We start from the raw sequence: 17,905 nt of genomic DNA, 5'->3' as shown, positions 1-17,905 counted from the left end.
CTGCACCTCCTCACATACACTGCACCTCCTCACACACACTGCATCTCACACTGCACCTCCTCACACACACTGCACACCCTCACACACACTGCACACCCTCACACACACTGCACACCCTCACACACACTGCACACCCTCACACTGTACCTCCTTACACACTGCACACCCTCACACTCTGCACCCTCTCACACCGTACCTCCTCACAAACTGCACACCCTCACACTGTACCTCCTCACAAACTGCACACCCTCACACACACTGCACCCCCTCATACTGTACCTCCTCACAAACTGCACACCCTCACACACACTGCACCCCCTCATACTGTACCTCCTCACAAACTGCACACCCTCACACACACTGCACCCCCTCACACTGTACCTCCTCACAAACTGCACACCCTCACACACACTGCACCCCCTCATACTGTACCTCCTCACAAACTGCACACCCTCTCACACACTGCACCCCCTCACACTGTACCTCCTCACAAACTGCACACCCTCACACACTGCACCCCCAACCCCACAGGAGAAGAAGCTGTTGGAAGACAGAATAGCCGAGTTCACCACCAACCTCACGGAAGAGGAGGAGAAATCGAAGAGCCTCGCCAAGCTCAAGAACAAACACGAGGCCATGATCACCGACCTGGAGGGTAAGAGGGTGATGGGCAGGAGCTGTCTGACTCGGGAACCCGCGGCATCCACCACTCACGGCCAGGCTGGGCGTCACTGCCAGGAGCGGGAGCGCCCGGCTGGTGTCATGCCCACTCCACGTGGGTGAGGCACAGGGTCTGCAGCAGCCAGCCACTGCCCTCAAGACCTCGGGTCCAGCATCTGGTCCCGATGGGACTCTGGGCCAGCAAGCACCGGTGCTGTGTGGTTGGGAGGGAGCTACCCCTCAGTAAAGAGCGTTCAGGGTAAAGCCCTGGCGTTTCCATCGTGCACCATGGGTTTCCCCAGCCTTGGAGACCTCCCAAGAGGTTCTAGGTAGACCTCCCCCTCCACCCCTACCCAGCCTGCCGCTTCCTGGCTGTGTCATCTTGTACCTATCACTTAGCCTCCACGAGCTTTAGTGCTACTTACCTCCGAGGGACACAGTGAAAGGGCATTTGTGAGAACTAAAGGGCCTAGTGCTGTGGACACCTGTGTGTACTGTAACATGCTAGGCCGATATCGCGAGGTCCTCGCTTGTCTTGGGACAGAGTGACAGATCGTGTCCTGGTCTCCCTGGGCCCTGGGGATCTGTGGTGAGGAGGACGGGGTGGACCTGCAGACCCGTGGCTGTCTGTGGGCCTCTTGCTCCTCCCCTTAAGAGGAGTGGACACGGTGATAGGGGGACTCAGGGAACTCTGAGCTTGTGCCAGGAACCACTGCGCCCTCTGCGGACACACAGGGCAGCCGGTGTGTCCCGGGCAGCGGGTGGGGTTGGACAGACACAGGACCTGGCAGCTCATGGTGATGTTCTTTCCTTCATCCAGGAGTTGGTATGGGTGTCTGTGTATTGTGACCCTTTAACCCTCATGTGTGTTTTATAATATGCAGTGTTTACGTAAGAATTAAGCATATCCCAGCCGGCATGCTTAATCCCAGTGGTAGAGTGTTGACCTATGAACCAGGGGGTCATGGTTTGATTCCTGGTCAGGGCACAAGCCAGCTTGACCCCCAGTGTGAGGCATGCAGGAGGCAACCGATCAATGATTCTCATCATTGATGTTTCTATCTCTCTTCCCCTCTCCCTTCCTCTCTGAAATCATTAAAAATATATTTTTAAAAAAAGAATGAAAAACAAAGATAGCGAGTTCTATGGCCACTAAGGGCTTTGTCGGCTTCTCCCCGTCCTTCCTTCCCAGAGCGCCTCCGAAGAGAGGAGAAGCAGCGTCAGGAGCTGGAGAAGACCCGCCGGAAGCTGGAGGGAGACTCCACGGACCTCAGTGACCAGATCGCCGAGCTCCAGGCTCAGATCGCCGAGCTCAAGATGCAGCTGGCCAAGAAAGAGGAGGAGGTCCAGGCTGCCCTGGCCAGGTGAGCCAGAGCGTCAGCCCACCAGGGGGTCAGAGCCAGCACTTCCTGCGGCTGCCTGCTGTGGGCCTTGGTGCCTCAGTGAGCTGTGAGCAATTGCTCTGCTGTTGTCTTGGAAACCAGTTCACAGCAAAACATTTCCTGTCATTTGTTTGTTTGTAATTCCCCAAAAGTCATCCACAATATCGCCAAACCATTGGCTATAGGCATGCTTTTTAAAAAAATAGACTATTTCTTAGAGCAGTTTTAGGCGCATAGCAAAATTGAACCAGCAGTATAGAGAATTTTGATACCCTCCACCACCACCCCCACAACACACACACACACACACAACACACACACACACACACACAAAGTCTTCTCCCACAATCAACATCCTACACCAGAATGGTATACAGTAGGTCCTCGGGTTACATCGGAGATCCGTTCCTATGGCGCGACATAACGTGATTTTCGCCGTAAGTCGGAACACACCTACATAAGCACCTATGTCACTCACTTGGAGCACATACACAGCAGTAATGAAGCGAAACAGTAAAAAAATTTAAAAGGAAGATAACAATTCCTGACCTTTATTTGTGGTAAATAAATAATAAAAAACATAAAGCACATATGTACATATGTCGAAATGATGGAACTTTTTTCTTTTTATAAATAAATGGGAGATGGTGTCGTAACCACGAAACGACATGTGTTCAAGTCGGACGTAACCCGAGACTGTCTGTATATTTGTTACAGTCGACAAACCTACATTGATACATCATTATCACCTAAAATCTGTGGCACATTTGTATTTGTATTTTGTTGCAGTCTTCATGGACTGTAGCCATTTATTTCTTTTTATTTGTTTATTTAATATTTGAACTTCTCTGTATGTTGAAAGCACTGGAATTCAGTTTGGCAAATGAAATGATTTCTCTGAGTTTTCCCATGCTGAAAGTGGCATTGCCCTAACTCTTGGGCACGGTGTGCCTCAGATACTGTGTTTGCTGAGTGAGGCTCCTAAGGGCTAGGACTCCGACTGCCACAAGTGGCTTTGGCTGCTTTTCTCTAAAGCCTTATCTGCAAACTCTGCTCCTTAAAGGTGAACTGGCCTCATCTTGATGTTGGTTTCTTTGGCAGAGTGGAGGAAGAAGCCACACAGAAGAACATGGCCCTGAAGAAGATCCGTGAGCTGGAATCTCAGATCTCTGAACTGCAGGAGGACCTGGAGTCTGAGCGTGCTTCTCGGAACAAAGCTGAGAAGCAGAAGCGGGACCTTGGGGAAGAGCTGGAGGCTCTGAAGACAGAGTTGGAGGACACCCTGGATTCTACGGCTGCCCAGCAGGAGCTCAGGTGTGCCATGGGGCAGACTGGCCAAGCCACAGACGGGAAAGGAGGCCGAGGCCTGGAAGGGGTGGGTCCTAGGCCTGTGAATACACACAAAGCGTGTGTGAATACACACAGAGTGGGTGTGAATACACAGAGAGCGTGTGTGAATACACACCAAGTGGAAGCTGTAGGTTCCTCAGTATCTTCTCTACCAAAGCCCTATTCAAGAACCTGCTTGAAGTGTGGGTGAGACAGGCTGGGCTTTAAGGCTGAAGGGAACGGAAGCCTCTGCAGTGCCTACGCCTGCAGAGGATGGACAGCTGGGGCGGGAGGCCCAGGGCACTGGCTGGCCCCAGGGGCAGCCCCGCTCCAGGCTCCCTGGCCTCCATTCTGAGGGCATTTCTCTCCAGGTCCAAACGTGAGCAGGAAGTGAATATCCTGAAGAAGACCCTCGAGGACGAGGCCAAGACCCACGAGGCCCAGATCCAGGAGATGAGGCAGAAGCACTCACAGGCCGTGGAGGAGCTGGCCGAGCAGCTGGAGCAGACAAAGCGGGTGCGTGGGCTTCCCCCAGGCTGGCTCCGTGACTTCAGCTGAGGGGTCTGGCACCTTTCAGGGCGGGTCCTCCTGGAGACTGGCTGCCTCTCTGGGCCAGTCCTGTAGGACAGAACAGCTCCCCAGCTAGACTGCCGGGGTCAGAGGTCAGAGTCCAGCTCCGGCCCTCAGCGGCTGTGTGACTTCGGCAGATAGTTACCCCCATGCCTCAGTTTCCCCCTCTGTAAAGGAGGTAATGATAGGTCTGTCAGTTGGAGTTAATGATACATAAAGCACTTAGATGGCATTAAAGCACTTAGGGGCTCAGTACGTTGTTCAAATACAGTCATTATTATTTTGTTCAACAACCGGCCGGACGAGAAAGCTTCCAGAATTGCAGCGACCTGAAACGGAGTTCCACAGGGCCTGGGGGTCCCTTTTCTGAAGTCTGGGTCCTCTCTAGACACCTCCAGCTGGAGTCCTCTGGGGAAAACCCTGGGGATGTTCATCCCAGCTGGTTTCTCTGCCAAGCAGCTGGTGGCCTGGCAGTTCCTTAACGGGACAAGTCCTGCCTCCTGTGGCTCCCAGCTCCCAGCCACTCTCAGAGGCAGCTCACGCGGTCAGAACTCTTCTGTGTGGCAACCTATGAAGTGTTTCCTATAAAATATTTTAGAGCCCTGGCCGGTGAGGCTCCATGGTTAGAGCATCGGCCCATGCACCAAAGGGTCGTGGGTTTGATTTCCCTTCAGGGGCACGCAAGTTTGATCCTCAGCCCTGCATGTGACCCGTCCAGGAGACAATTCATGTGTCTCTCTCACATTGATGTTTCCCTCTCTTCCTCCCTCCCTCTCTCTAAAAAAAAAAAAAAAAAAAATCAATGGAAAACATATCCTTGGGTGAGCATTAACAACAACAAAAATTTAGAAACAAGTTTTGTCCATCTGTCTCCCTTCAACTCCCACCCAGTTCTGCACAGATTGAAGCCTTTCTTGGACCTTTAGCTGTTTTACCCAGCATTCCTCTGCATTCACGGTTTACCCTTGCACTTGCCCAGGACCTGTGGCCAGTGTGGTGCAGACTAAAATGGGATTGTCATGTTTGTTCTGTAAACGCCACTTTATTTTTTGGAAGAACATCACATCATTACTTTGAACATCAAATTTGAAAGAGGCTTTGCTGGATGTCTAACTGTGAACAGTTATAACTTCCTTCTTTCTGTAATGTCATCATTAACGCCATCATAGCAGTGACAACGTTTTACCCGTTAACATTCCCTCTCCCCCTGAGGGAGGCTGGGCAGGGGTTGGTTTAGAGGTGGAGAAGCTGAGGCCTCAGAGACGAGGACACGTGCTGGTGTCACACACGGGTGTCATGTGCTGGTGTCACGCACTGATGTCATGCACCGGCTGAGTGATGAGTACTGATCAAGTGCGAGCCTCTGAGTCTGGGGCACTGGCAAGAGACCACCTCCCAAACTTACCCAACATCATTTTTTCGGCAGAGGCGGCGGTTCTCCCGATGGTACTAGAAAGACCAGCCTCGTGACAGAGCGTGGGCGATGCCCCCTCACACCTTTGCTTCTTCCCTCCCAGGTGAAAGCCAACCTTGAGAAGGCCAAGCAGACCCTGGAGAATGAGCGAGGAGAGCTGGCCAACGAGGTGAAGGCCCTGCTGCAGGGCAAAGGGGACTCAGAGCACAAGCGGAAGAAAGTGGAGGCCCAGCTGCAGGAGCTGCAGGTGAAGTTCAACGATGGAGAGCGCGTGCGCACGGAGCTGGCCGACAAGGTCACCAAGCTGCAGGTGAGGATTCCGCCGGGACCCGGGCCTGGGCCGTGGTCCCTTCGGCAGCTCCTTGCCTGGGGCCCAGTTCTCCAGGCTCCTGCTCTTTTTCTTGCTTCAAACTGGCTCCTCGGCGAGGCTTCTGGTTCAGCTTAGCCTGAAAGCACGGAGGTGGGGCAGGCCTGGTCAGACTCATGCCTTTGTCTCCACCGTCCCTGCAGGTTGAGCTGGACAACGTGACGGGCCTCCTCACCCAGTCTGACAGCAAGTCCAGCAAGCTCACCAAGGACTTCTCCACCCTGGAGTCCCAGCTGCAGGACACACAGGTGAGGGTGGCAGCAGGTCTCTGCAGCTGGGCCTTTCCTGGGAGGAGGCAGTGCATCCCCTGCCACACCTCTGGGTCCTTCTGGCTCTCCAGCAGGGTTTCCCTGTGTCAGAGGGACCAGCTGCTCCCCCACCAGGGTTGTGGGGGCTGCGAGGCTCTGACGCTGCCCCTCCTGGCCCCGCGCCCCTCTTGTCCTCGTGTAGGAGCTACTGCAGGAGGAGAACCGGCAGAAGCTGAGCCTGAGCACCAAGCTGAAGCAGGTGGAAGACGAGAAGAACTCCCTGAGGGAGCAGCTGGAGGAGGAGGAGGAGGCCAAGCGGAACATGGAGAAGCAGATGGCCACCCTCCAGGCCCAGGTTCGGTGCTAGCTCCCCCGCAAGAGGCCCAGGCTGGGGAGGCACGGCCCTGTCTGCTGGTCCCCCGGCTGCCAGTGCTGGGTGCCCTTCCTCAGGGAGCTCCTGCCCTCTCCAGCCCCGGGCTCCCAGCCCAGGGGGCCCAGGTAGCATTCAGGGACCCGTGAACTCGGCGGGAGGAGGCTGGACACCTTTATCCTCACCAGTCTCTAGCCGACATCTAGCATTTTCGTCCTTATGCCAGTGGACAGCCAGCCATGGCGGTCACAGTGATGGTGGCCTTGCTCACTAGAACCCAGTCCCATGTCCAGGTCACTGTGGGGCTTCGGGACGTCACTGTGCTCCTGGCACTTCAAGAGGCTGCTGCTTGATGTGCTAATAAAGAAGCACTTGGGTCACAACTAGGTTTTTAAATATCTGAGCACCGCCACATTCCTGTACTGGCGTTCTTGGTAGTCCTATACATTCTATGTGTACCAGGACGTTATGACGAGGAGTTCGTAGTCTGCTCTAGACAGTCAAAGGACCCACACCCAAACTCGATCAGGAGCCCTCTTCTAGATCCTGTCTGGGGACTTCAGTGTGCCTGGTCGGGAGGCCTGCCCTGAACTCAGAATGGGTGCATGGTCCGCTCCATGGTCTGGGGGGGCGTAGCTAGCACGTGAGCGTGATGGCAGCTCTGTGTCCAGGTGCAAGGAGGAGGCTGCAGGACGGTGTCTGGGTCCTCCTGGCTCCCGCACACCAATTCCCCAGAGGGCACTGGCCCTGCTGCCTGGGGCAGGTGACGAGGATGCTCGCTTCTGGGTGAGCCCTTGTAAGGGGTAGGTCACAGTGGAGAGGCCCTGCAAATGGGTGGCTCCCTGGCCTCCATTCATGAGGTAGCAGGCCAGTCCTAGTTGTCTCGGGCACAGGTGCGTGACCTGAACAGGTGCCATCTTGGGTGTCTCCTTACTCCTTGCTCCTGCCCAGGTGACCGACATGAGGAAGAAGATGGAGGATGGTGTGGGGTGCCTGGAGACTGCCGAGGAAGCCAAGAGGAAGCTGCAGAAGGACCTGGAGGGGCTGAGCCAGCGCTACGAGGAAAAGGTGGCCGCCTACGACAAGCTGGAGAAGACCAAGACGCGGCTGCAGCAGGAGCTGGACGACCTGCTCGTGGACCTGGACCACCAGCGGCAGAGCGTCTCCAACCTGGAGAAGAAGCAGAAGAAGTTTGACCAGGTGTGTGCCGTCCGCATGCTCCCATTTCCTCTCTTCTGCGAACACCAGGGCTTCGGGCCTCGGCCGCGGACACCGAGGGAGCCCTGGGATCCCGTCACTAGCAGCAGGCGCTCAGCGGTGTGGGCTTCCCACTTGTTGAGGGGCCTGGCGAGAAAGGGCTCGGCCTTAGCCGGCTTGGCTCAGTGGCTAGAGCGGTGGCCTGCAGGTTGAAAGGTCACGATTCCGGTCATGGGCACGCACCTTGGGTGCAGGCTCAGCCTCGGCCCCCATAGGGGCGTGTGCGGGAGGCAACCAGTTGATGTGTCTCTCCCACATTGATGTTTCTCTCTGTGTGTCTCGCCCCCTTCCTTCCACTCTTTCTAAAAATCAATGGAAACAATATCCTCGGGTGAGAATTAACAACAAAATAAGAAAGTGCTCGGAACAGGGCATCTTCATTTGATAGGCTCAGGAGTGACTTCTGCTTTCTGGTTTCTTATTTTTTTCACATCTTCTATAATGAACCGATTTTTTTATGCATGTGTTCATGCCTCTTCCTCATTCTAAAGGACCTGAGGCAGCACATAGAGGGCAGACAGTGGGCTGGGATAGAAAATGGGAGAAATCAGGGCTCAGCTCCCCGGCCTTGTGCCGCTATGGCAGAGGGCGCATTGCGCTCAGCAAGGCTGCTTTCCGGTTATAAAGTCAGGTGGTGGCTGCATACACACAGCCTGCAAAGTCTAAAGCGCTTACTCGCTGGTCCTTTAAGAAACAGGTCCACGGAATAAATGAGGGGCGGGGCCAAGGGAATGGGAAGGTGGGAAAATAAGGCTCAGCAAGGGTAGGCCCACACGAAGAATGGGCACCAGGGGGATTTAAACTCACGTCCTTGGGCGAGGCCACAGCAGCTGGAGTCGCACCCTTCAGGTTGTTCAGGAGAACAAAGCCCTTCCAGGTCTGAGCGGCCATGTTTCCTGTGGTTTTTATGGAGGGAGCTGTGGGACAAAGAACCATTAGTGAGTGACAAAATGAGAGATCTAAGTCCTGGTGGCAGAGGTGATCTCTGCTCTCATCGGTTACACACCGACAGTGCCTGTCACCCTGGGAACCAGCTTGTGCTTGCTCTTCCTGGTGCCCCTCCCCTCAGAGCCGGTGCTGGACCTTCAGCCATAGTCTGCACGTGCTACCGGCCTGGGGTCCGCAGGTTGTGAGCTCTAAGAGCCGTTGCTCGAGTCTCATGGCCATATCTTTCCCAGCTCCTGGCGGAGGAGAAGACCGTCTCTGCCAAGTATGCGGAGGAGCGTGACAGGGCAGAGGCAGAGGCCCGAGAGAAGGAGACCAAGGCGCTGTCGCTGGCCCGGGCCCTGGAGGAGGCCATGGAGCAGAAGGCAGAGCTGGAGCGGCTCAACAAGCAGTTCCGCACGGAGATGGAGGACCTCATGAGCTCCAAGGACGACGTGGGCAAGAGTGTGAGTACCGGGAGGGGCCGCGTGGGGCAGCACGGAGGATTAGTGGGGGAGTGGACACTGAGCCCTCGGGGACCCCTTGTCCCTCTGCTTCTGACTCGGGTTCCCTCGGTGGCAGGTGCATGAGCTGGAGAAGTCTAAGCGGGCTCTGGAGCAGCAGGTGGAGGAGATGAAGACCCAGCTGGAGGAGCTGGAGGATGAGCTTCAGGCCACCGAGGATGCCAAGCTGCGGCTGGAGGTGAACCTGCAGGCCATGAAGGCCCAGTTCGAGCGGGACCTGCAGGGCCGGGACGAGCAGAGTGAGGAGAAGAAGAAGCAGCTGGTCAGACAGGTGCGTGTGGCCCTCCCGCTCCAGGGTCAGGGCCCTCTCGGCCTCTGGGCAGAGGTGGGCATGGAATCCCCCACCCCGCCAGGTTTCCAGCAGATGTCCCCTCTCCTTCCTCTCCCTGGATGGTGGAAGGCTCCCTGGCCATGTCTTCCAGTCCTCTGTCCTGGGGAAGCGGGGGAATCAGTGAGCATATCAGGATTTTTTCTGTTAGTAATTCTCATTGGCTCCGGAGCCTCATGGATCCACAGAGCTAGGCCAAACCCACCTGGGCTCAGAGCTGGAGTCGGGTCTGTGTGTGGGTCCGGCCTCCTGAGCTGTCGGCATCTCCCCCAGGTGCGGGAGATGGAGGCAGAACTGGAAGACGAGAGGAAGCAGCGCTCACTGGCAGTGGCCGCGCGGAAGAAGCTGGAGCTGGACCTGAAGGACCTGGAGGCCCACATCGACTCGGCCAACAAGAACCGCGACGAAGCCATCAAACAGCTGCGGAAGCTGCAGGTGAGGTCAGGCCTGACCACAGCAGATCAGGCCGCACGCGGGGTGCTGGGGTCAGCCTGGGGCTGGGAGTCTAGTGGGGTGGCCAGGAATGCGGATGATTGCCTCCTTCCCCTTTCCGAGGAAGGTCTTGGTGCCCTTAGCCCGTCTCACAGACGGAGACTCGGGCCCAGCGGTTGAGTGGGAACAGTCTGAAAGCTACTTGACCAAGATCTTTAGGATTAAAACAGACGGCAGGAGAAGAATAAAGGAAATGTGATCCTGCGTGAGGTCGGGATAACCTGGCAGAGTAGCAGGTGTGGGGGCGGGGAAGGGGGTGCAGGGAGAGGATGGTGCCGGAGCGCAGGATTCAAGCCAACAGGCAGTTGTAGAAAGTGAAACACGAGCCACATGGGTCCTATGGACACGGTGACTGACACTACCCAGGGTATGCGTCATAGATCTGGATGGTCAGTGAGTATAAAATGGTGTCGGGTAAAGGAGCATTTTGTCTTTGGTTACTGTTTTGCCCTTTTAGTTAAGCTTGTTCCTTGTGGTGTCAAGGAAAAGGGCAGCCACAAGGTCCTGTTGGTGGTTGTCCCTTGGTCAGGGTGGGAGGTGGGAGGTGGGGTGGGCAGGACATGAGTGGCCACTGGGGTCGGGGTGGAGGTACCAAGGTACCAAGTGTCTCCTCCCCCCACAGGCCCAGATGAAGGACTACATGCGTGAGCTGGATGACACGCGGGCCTCCCGCGAGGAGATCCTGGCGCAGGCCAAGGAGAACGAGAAGAAGCTGAAGAGCATGGAAGCCGAGATGATTCAGCTGCAGGAGGTGATTAGGGCCAAAGGGTCAATCAGAGTCTCTGCCCTCTGGCCAGCAGGTGGCAGTGCAGGGCCTCCACTGGGCTCATGTTGGTCAGGGCTGAAGATAAGCTAGGCCAGTGGTCGGCAAACTCATTAGTCAACAGAGCCAAATATCAACAGTACAATTGAAATTAATTTTGAGAGACAAATTTTTAAAACTTAAACTATATACATAGGTACATTGTTATTAACTTAATTAGGGTACTCCTAAGCTGGCCTTTGCTAAAAACTCAAGGGGCCAAAGAGCCGCATGTGGCTCGCGAGCCACAGTTTGCCGACCACGGAGCTAGGGGAACTCCAGGATTTAGTTGGGGTGGGTCTTTATGAAAGAACTAGTAGCCCATTTGCAGGAAGAATCCTGCAAGCGGCCGCTGTGGCCGTGTGCACTGCCGCTGCCGCCGCCGTTGTGGCTGCTGCCTGCCCTGCTCCGCTCTGCTCCACCCCGCTCCGCCCCGCCCGGGCTTTCCCTCTGGCAGCCACCTTGCTTTCCGCTTTTCCTCCCTCTTCCTTCTAAGTTGTCTTCAGTCTTCACTCCTCCCTCCCTCAGTGTATGCAAATTAACTGCCATCTTTGTTGGGTAATTTGCATACTCACCCTGATTGACTGGTGGGCATGACTTGCGTAGCGAAGGTGCGGTCAATTTGCATATTACTGTTTTATTAGATAGGATTCCCTGCAGGTTTTCAGTTTGTAACCTCCACCTCCCTCAGTGAATGGCCTCCTGGCCAAGAGAGGTCCCTCCCAGAGGCTTATGTGCCGAGTGTCCCCTTGTCTATCACACGTGAGGCATAGAGCTTCCTCAGGATCTGGGCAGGCTTCTGCAGTGGGGGCCAGACATCCAGGCAGGTCCTCGTCCACTCTTGCTAATTGACTGTGCTCTCCTGCCAGGGCCTGGGTGGGATCCTTCCCTCCATGGTCACATGAGGGCCTTTGTCCATGGGCCCTCACCCTGGGGGTCAAGTCCCTCTCTTCCACCTGGCTTTCAGAGACCTCGCACCCAGGTCCTAACTCACGTCTCTCCTGATATCTGGTCTACCCGGGATGAAGAGGGACCAGCATGCCCCGTTAGGCCACAACGGTTTCTTATTTTTCGCTACATCCCTGGCTCCAGGCCTGGTTCCGAGCACTTAGATGGGGGGTGGGGGGAGCTTTATAAACCTGTGGTGCCTAATCTGTGACCTCTGAGGGAGGAATCAGCCCTGTGAGCCAGAGGGGCTCATGGGAAAGGACCTTATGGAGGAGGCAGGCCCAGAAGGGGGTTTGAGGGGGCGCCAGGGTCTTGGGGAGGATGGCACTGCAGAGGACCAGGAAGGGAAGGGGTGGCCTTTCAGGGCAGCGGGCTGCCAGGGGGTCACCCTCTGGGTTCTCATGGCAGGAACTGGCAGCTGCAGAGCGTGCCAAGCGCCAGGCCCAGCAGGAGCGGGACGAGCTGGCCGACGAGATTGCCAACAGCAGCGGCAAAGGGTGAGTGAGCCACTATGTACAGGTGGGTGTTGGGGGTACTGGCCCCTTCTCACTCCTCCCCGGCCTCCCCAGAGCCCTGGCGTTGGAGGAGAAGCGGCGCCTGGAGGCTCGCATCGCCCAGCTGGAGGAGGAGCTGGAGGAGGAGCAGGGCAACACGGAGCTGGTGAACGACAGGCTGAAGAAGGCCAACCTGCAGGTGGGCAGGGCTGGGCGGCCTGGGCACTCCCTGGGCACCGCACCGTGCTCGGGCTGTGGGTCCTGAGCGCCACCTCGGCCAAGCCAGCAGCTTCCTGATGGCTTAGGGGAGCATGTCCTGGCCCCTGTTAAATTTGGGGAACCTGGTGTTATAAGGGGATATGTGGGGTTTGTCCCCAGCAGGGTCCCCAGCCTTCCTCTGTTCACGAGCCCTTCTTCCCACAGATCGATCAGATCAACACAGACCTGAACCTCGAGCGCAGCCACGCCCAGAAGAACGAGAACGCCAGGCAGCAGTTGGAGCGCCAGAACAAGGAGCTCAAGGTCAAGCTGCAGGAGATGGAGGGCACTGTCAAGTCCAAGTACAAGGCCTCCATCACTGCCCTGGAGGCCAAGATCGCGCAGCTGGAGGAGCAGCTGGACAACGAGACGAAGTAGGTCTCCCTCTCCCGTCACCTGAGCAAGCTTCAGGCCCCTGTGGGTGTAGTCAGGAACCAGCTTCCTGTCCCTGCAGCTCATCTCCCCATCCCGAGGGGCTCCCCTCCATTTCCCTGGGGCCTGTAGAGCTTGAGGAGCCCGTGGCCACCTCTGAAGTTGAGGGTTGGGGGACTGTCTGCTCACAACCACCTGGGCACAGTCTGGGCTCAGCAAGACAGAGACTTGTTGGGAGGTAATGGGGGTCCCACTGGGCCCCCATCTCAATTTTCCCTTTTCCTAGGGCCACATATGCTCTGAGATGTGTCCCTTTTCTTCTCGGAGCCCCAGTTTCCCCATCTGTGAAATGGGGCCAATTAACGTGGCTCCCAGAAGAGCCAAAGCTCACAGTGGGTGTCCAGTAAAGAGGGGGGCTGCCTTAGCATCGAGGCCTCCCTGGGGGGAAGTAGCAGTGAGGCCCGGGAGTGGGTGGGCCGGACCCTCTGAAGGAGGGTGTCCCCCTAAGCCGCGCTGTCTGTGCCCGGCAGGGAGCGCCAGGCGGCATGCAAGCAGGTGCGTCGGGCCGAGAAGAAGCTGAAGGACGTGTTGCTGCAGGTGGATGATGAGCGCAGGAACGCCGAGCAGTTCAAGGACCAGGTGTGTTTGTGGGCAGAGCGGTGGGCTGGCCAGGGGCCGTACAGGCCACGCTCGCCCAGGACGCCTAACCATGGCCACTGGCCACACATCCCCACAGGCCGACAAGGCGTCCACCCGCCTGAAGCAGCTCAAGCGGCAGCTGGAGGAGGCCGAGGAGGAGGCCCAGCGGGCCAACGCCTCCCGCAGGAAACTGCAGCGCGAGCTGGAGGACGCCACCGAGACCGCGGACGCCATGAACCGGGAGGTCAGCTCCCTCAAGAACAAGCTCAGGTGAGCCCTGCCTCCGCCGGCCCCTCCTGTTATTTCTGCTTTCACAAGTGGTTTGTCCTCGACGGCAGAGAGCACAGCCCTGGAGGCCGAGAAAGTGGCGTCAGGGCCGCCGCCCCGGGTTCTTCTTGCCCTCTGGGCTCTGGCCCAGCCTGTGGATGGACATTAAATTCTGTTACTCCATCCCATCTGCAAAGTCTGCTCCTGCGGCCGTCCCAATCCGATGCCGAGGGTCCCATGCTGGACTTTTTTTCTTTTTCTTTTTTTAGTATATTTTATTGATTTTTTACAGAGAGGAAGGGAGAGGGATAGAGAGTTAGAAACATCGATGGGAGAGAAACATCCATCAGCTGCCTCCTGCACCCCTCCTACTGGGGATGTGCCCGCAACCAAGGTACATGCCCTTGACCGGAATCGAACCTGGGACCCTTCAGTCCTCAGGCCGACACTCTATCCACTGAGCCAAACCAGTCAGGCCTCACCCTGGACTTTTGAACTAGAAGGTGTGAGGCAGCTGCGGGTCCAGCCCACGCTCGGTGCTGTGAGCGCTTGCTGAACGCAGCTGCTGCCCTCCCTCTCACCGCACCTGCAGGACAGAGGGCCTCTCCCCAGTCTCATCGCTGCCTGCTGTTCACGGCAGCCCACAGGAGCAGGCCTTCTGTCAGCACTGAAGACTGCTTTCTTACACGAGGTGGGAGGAAGGTGCCGGGCCTCCCGCACTGTGTTCCTGCACCTCCCCGTCTCCGTTTTGTCCTCAGTTTGAGGAAAGGGAGGCATGCTGCGGAAGGCCACGCCATCTATTCTAGTCCTTTCCCCCTGTCACCGTCCTGAATTCCTGGTGGGTTTTGCTTCCACTTTAACCACCTGCTCCCTGAGAGCCCGCCTGGCCTGTATTGCTTCTCCTGTGGGATGTTAGGCGCCCATTTGCCTCTAGGGGTCGCTGTGGTTTGTGAGCTGTGTTGGGCCACCCTGGCTGGCCCTCTGACCCTCTGCCTCTGCCTGCAGGCGTGGGGACCTGCCATTTGTTGTGCCCCGCCGAATGGCTCGGAAAGGCACTGGCGAGTGCTCGGACGACGAGGTGGACGGCAAAGCCGACGGGGCAGAGGCCAAAGCTGCCGAATAACCTCTCTGCCTCTTGCCCCAGAAGGACAGACAGACAGACCGAACGACCAACGGATGACTCCGCCTCCCCTTTTAGCCCCCGCAGCACCCCCTCACCTCCTTGGGACTGCTGTGACCGTGACCCCAGCCCCTGTCACCCGGCCAGGGGACCTCAGGCCTGTGCCTCCCCCTGCCCCCCAGGCCTGTGAGGGCCTCTGGCTTCTCTGCTGCAGCCCTCCCCTCGCCTGCCCTTGCCTCCCCACCCTCCCTCCCACCCCGAGAATCTGATACCAAAGAGTCAGGGCCCTGGGCCCCTGGCTGGGGACAGAGTGGCCTGCAGGGTCTTTGGCCTCCTCTTGCCAAAAGCGCAAGGTGGTGAGGCCGGAAGGGCAGCCGCCGGGGACGGGCAAGAGAGTTTTCTACGAATCTATTTTTCTTCAGACTAAGAAGTTTTGATAGCCCAACACCCCAGAAGAATCGTCACCTTACCCCCTCTGCCACCAGCTCTTCCCTACCCCCTTCTTTGCTGTTGGCAATCACACGCGGTGACCTCACACCCTCTGCCCCACCGGCCCCCTCCGTGGGCTCTGGGTGGTCCGGCCAGAGCAGGCCCAGGGCCGCCACCTCTGTGCAGGGCACAGAGTGCTGGGGATGGGGCGGGGGGTCGTTCCTCCCCACCCCCACTGGGCAGCGCACTGTCCCCTTCCTGATTCTAGAGCGTCTCAAGTGCAATGATGACCCCTTCCCCTCCTTTGCGGAGGGCAGCCTGCCCTGCCACAGCCAGGCCGGGACCCGCAGACAGGGCTTAGGGGCAAGCCGGAAAGGCCAGCAGTGGCTTCTCCCAACACTCTTGGGGACCAAATATATTTAATGGTTAAGGGACTTGTCCCAGATCTGACAGCCAGGGCATCAGACGGGGCCAGTGACCTCCCACACGACCTTGACCTACTCTAGGACTGGGCCCGACGGTCGTTTATCGGCACTGTTGACTCAGTAGCGTTGAAAAACCCACCATCTGCACAGATGTTTTTGGAAGGAGAAAAAGAAAAGGTTTTCTTCCCCCTTGTAATAAATGGTAAACCCCCGGTCTTCGTCACTGCCTTCCTTTGGAGCCTGTTTAGGAGAGGAGCGTGTCCTACACTGGTCTGCACTGGTTGCTGATTTCCCTGTATTCCTAACTGTTATGTATATGCTGCATTTAGACTTACTTACGGCAAAGAAGGTTTTTTTTTTAAAGAAACAAACTCCACAAATCATGAAGCTGTGTAAAAGCTACATATGCCTCCAAAGCTCTGAATTCAGGTCCCAGTTGCTGTCACAAAGGAGTGAATGGAATCGCACCCCACCCTTTTTCTAGAGTAAAAGTGCCTTAGCATGTGCTGCAGCTGTCACCACTACAGGAAGCTGGTTTCCAGAGGTTTCCACTGAGCGTCACAATAAAGAGTCCATGTGCTATGAGCCTGTGTCTGGTGTCTGCGCAGCGAGGGCTGGAGGCGCTGTGCTGTGCTTGTGCAGCGGGCACCTGCGCGGTGCATCCTGGGAGCTGCCAGCAGGGCAGCGTGCTGGGCACGGGCCAGGGTGGGGCGGCAGTCATGCAGAAAAGGAGAGAGACAGAGAGGCACCTGGGCCCGGGCCAAGGAAGCTAGGAGTGTCTCCTTTAAGCCTTAGTTCATTAGTTATTGAGCACCTGCTGTGTGCTTGACACTGAGCTGGCTCAAGGAAGAGACAGGGACAGGCACTACGTTCCGGGGCCTCCTCAGTCATCACACAGTGCAGTCTGCCCTGGGAGCAGGATGGGGTCTTGGTGGGCGGGCCTGAGGGTGTTGGAGCAGGAGGCTCTCGTAGGACTGTCAAAGCTTGGCTCGTTCATTCTGTGAACAAAGGCAGAGCATACATAAACCAGGCCCTTGCTCACCAGGAGGACAAGGGAAGTAAAGAGACCAAAGTCCCCGCAGTTGCAAAAGGGGGACGGAGCAAAGGTTTTCCTCAGAAGGGAGATGGCACCCACTTGACGTGAGATGTGGACTCCAGCCGCGAGCCAGGGCCACTGGGCAGCAGGGTTGCTAAGGACAGCTGGGCGCCTCCGGGAAGGACATTCTTTTATTAAATGTGTGATATACACTGAGTGCCAGATTATTATGATCTCTGAGTGCATAATAATCTGACCACTCAGCGTGTGTGTGTGAGTGCGCGCGCGTGCGCATGCGTGTGTATAGAACCTGGTGCATGGGTGGGGTCCGGCCAGCCTGGCCACGGGGAGGGGACATGGACGGTTGGCCGGCCTGCCTGCTGGTCGAACTCCTGGTCGAGGGGACAATTTGCATATTACCTTTTATTATATAGGATATACAGAGATCATAATAATCTGGCCACTCAGTGTATACATACATACACATGAGAGGAAGGGAGAGGTAGAGAGATACAAACACCAGTGATGAGAGGGAATCATCAATTGGCTGCCTCCTGCACGTCCCCCCAAAGGGGCTTGTGCCCTGACAGGGATTTGAACCTTGACCTCCTGGTTCATAGGTCGATGCTCAACCACTGAGCCAAGCTGGCCGGCCTGGACAGGACCTTTTGACCAGTCCAGCCTCTGAGCAGGCGCACTTCCTCCCTGGAGAGGAAGCAGCAGGAGATGCCATGGGAGGGAGGTGGGGCCAGGCGCCATAGGATTGGGGGGTTGTCCTTTTCAGTAACGTGGTTTCCGGGCTGCCTGATTTGCTTACACTGGTTTTCAAATCGGACGTTCCTGAGTTGGTTTCTGGTTCACCACCTCATTGCAACCTTGACAACGGATGTGGAACGTTTTTAAAAAAATTTTTATTGTTTGATTTTAGAGACAGAGGCAGGGAGGGAGAGTGACAGAGGAACATGGATGTGTTGTTCCACGTATTTATGCATTCACTGGTTGACTCTTGTATGTGCCCTGACCGGGGATCGAACCCCAACCTTGGTGTGTCAGGACGACACTAGCCAACAGCTACCTGGCCAGGGCTGAGGTGTGGACGTTTTCTGACAAATCTGGAGCTCAGGGAGCGTTTAGGGCAGAAAATGACACTTTGAGAATCCTTGAGGGTTTGAAGGACTTCCGTTGCTGTAGGGAAATGGCATATGGTCCAAAAACCAGAAGGAAACAGGAACCAGACCAGCCGCTTCCTC

General features: G+C 56.6%; 1 protein-coding gene across 1 annotated transcript in view; it reads left to right on the top strand.

Moving 5' to 3' along the window:
* MYH9 (myosin heavy chain 9) overlaps nt 1-16,204 on the top strand; it is an 88,796-nt gene extending 72,592 nt beyond the window's left edge. The window contains exons 24-41 of the mRNA XM_008144682.3: nt 532-655; nt 1,853-2,024; nt 3,144-3,356; nt 3,743-3,887; nt 5,459-5,665; nt 5,866-5,970; nt 6,173-6,325; nt 7,292-7,540; nt 8,776-8,988; nt 9,104-9,316; nt 9,647-9,808; nt 10,488-10,616; nt 12,024-12,112; nt 12,185-12,308; nt 12,533-12,741; nt 13,270-13,378; nt 13,476-13,648; nt 14,651-16,204. Coding sequence (XP_008142904.2) covers nt 532-655; nt 1,853-2,024; nt 3,144-3,356; nt 3,743-3,887; nt 5,459-5,665; nt 5,866-5,970; nt 6,173-6,325; nt 7,292-7,540; nt 8,776-8,988; nt 9,104-9,316; nt 9,647-9,808; nt 10,488-10,616; nt 12,024-12,112; nt 12,185-12,308; nt 12,533-12,741; nt 13,270-13,378; nt 13,476-13,648; nt 14,651-14,768 — 2,907 coding nt within the window. The 3' untranslated portion in view covers nt 14,769-16,204. The remainder of the gene's footprint in view (nt 1-531; nt 656-1,852; nt 2,025-3,143; nt 3,357-3,742; nt 3,888-5,458; nt 5,666-5,865; nt 5,971-6,172; nt 6,326-7,291; nt 7,541-8,775; nt 8,989-9,103; nt 9,317-9,646; nt 9,809-10,487; nt 10,617-12,023; nt 12,113-12,184; nt 12,309-12,532; nt 12,742-13,269; nt 13,379-13,475; nt 13,649-14,650) is intronic.
* Nucleotides 16,205-17,905: the final 1,701 nt, after the last annotated feature.

The sequence above is a fragment of the Eptesicus fuscus genome, chromosome 7, assembly GCF_027574615.1.
Source record: "Eptesicus fuscus isolate TK198812 chromosome 7, DD_ASM_mEF_20220401, whole genome shotgun sequence".
NCBI classification, from domain to species: domain Eukaryota; kingdom Metazoa; phylum Chordata; class Mammalia; order Chiroptera; family Vespertilionidae; genus Eptesicus; species Eptesicus fuscus.
This window is presented reverse-complemented; position numbering and strand designations above follow the sequence as displayed.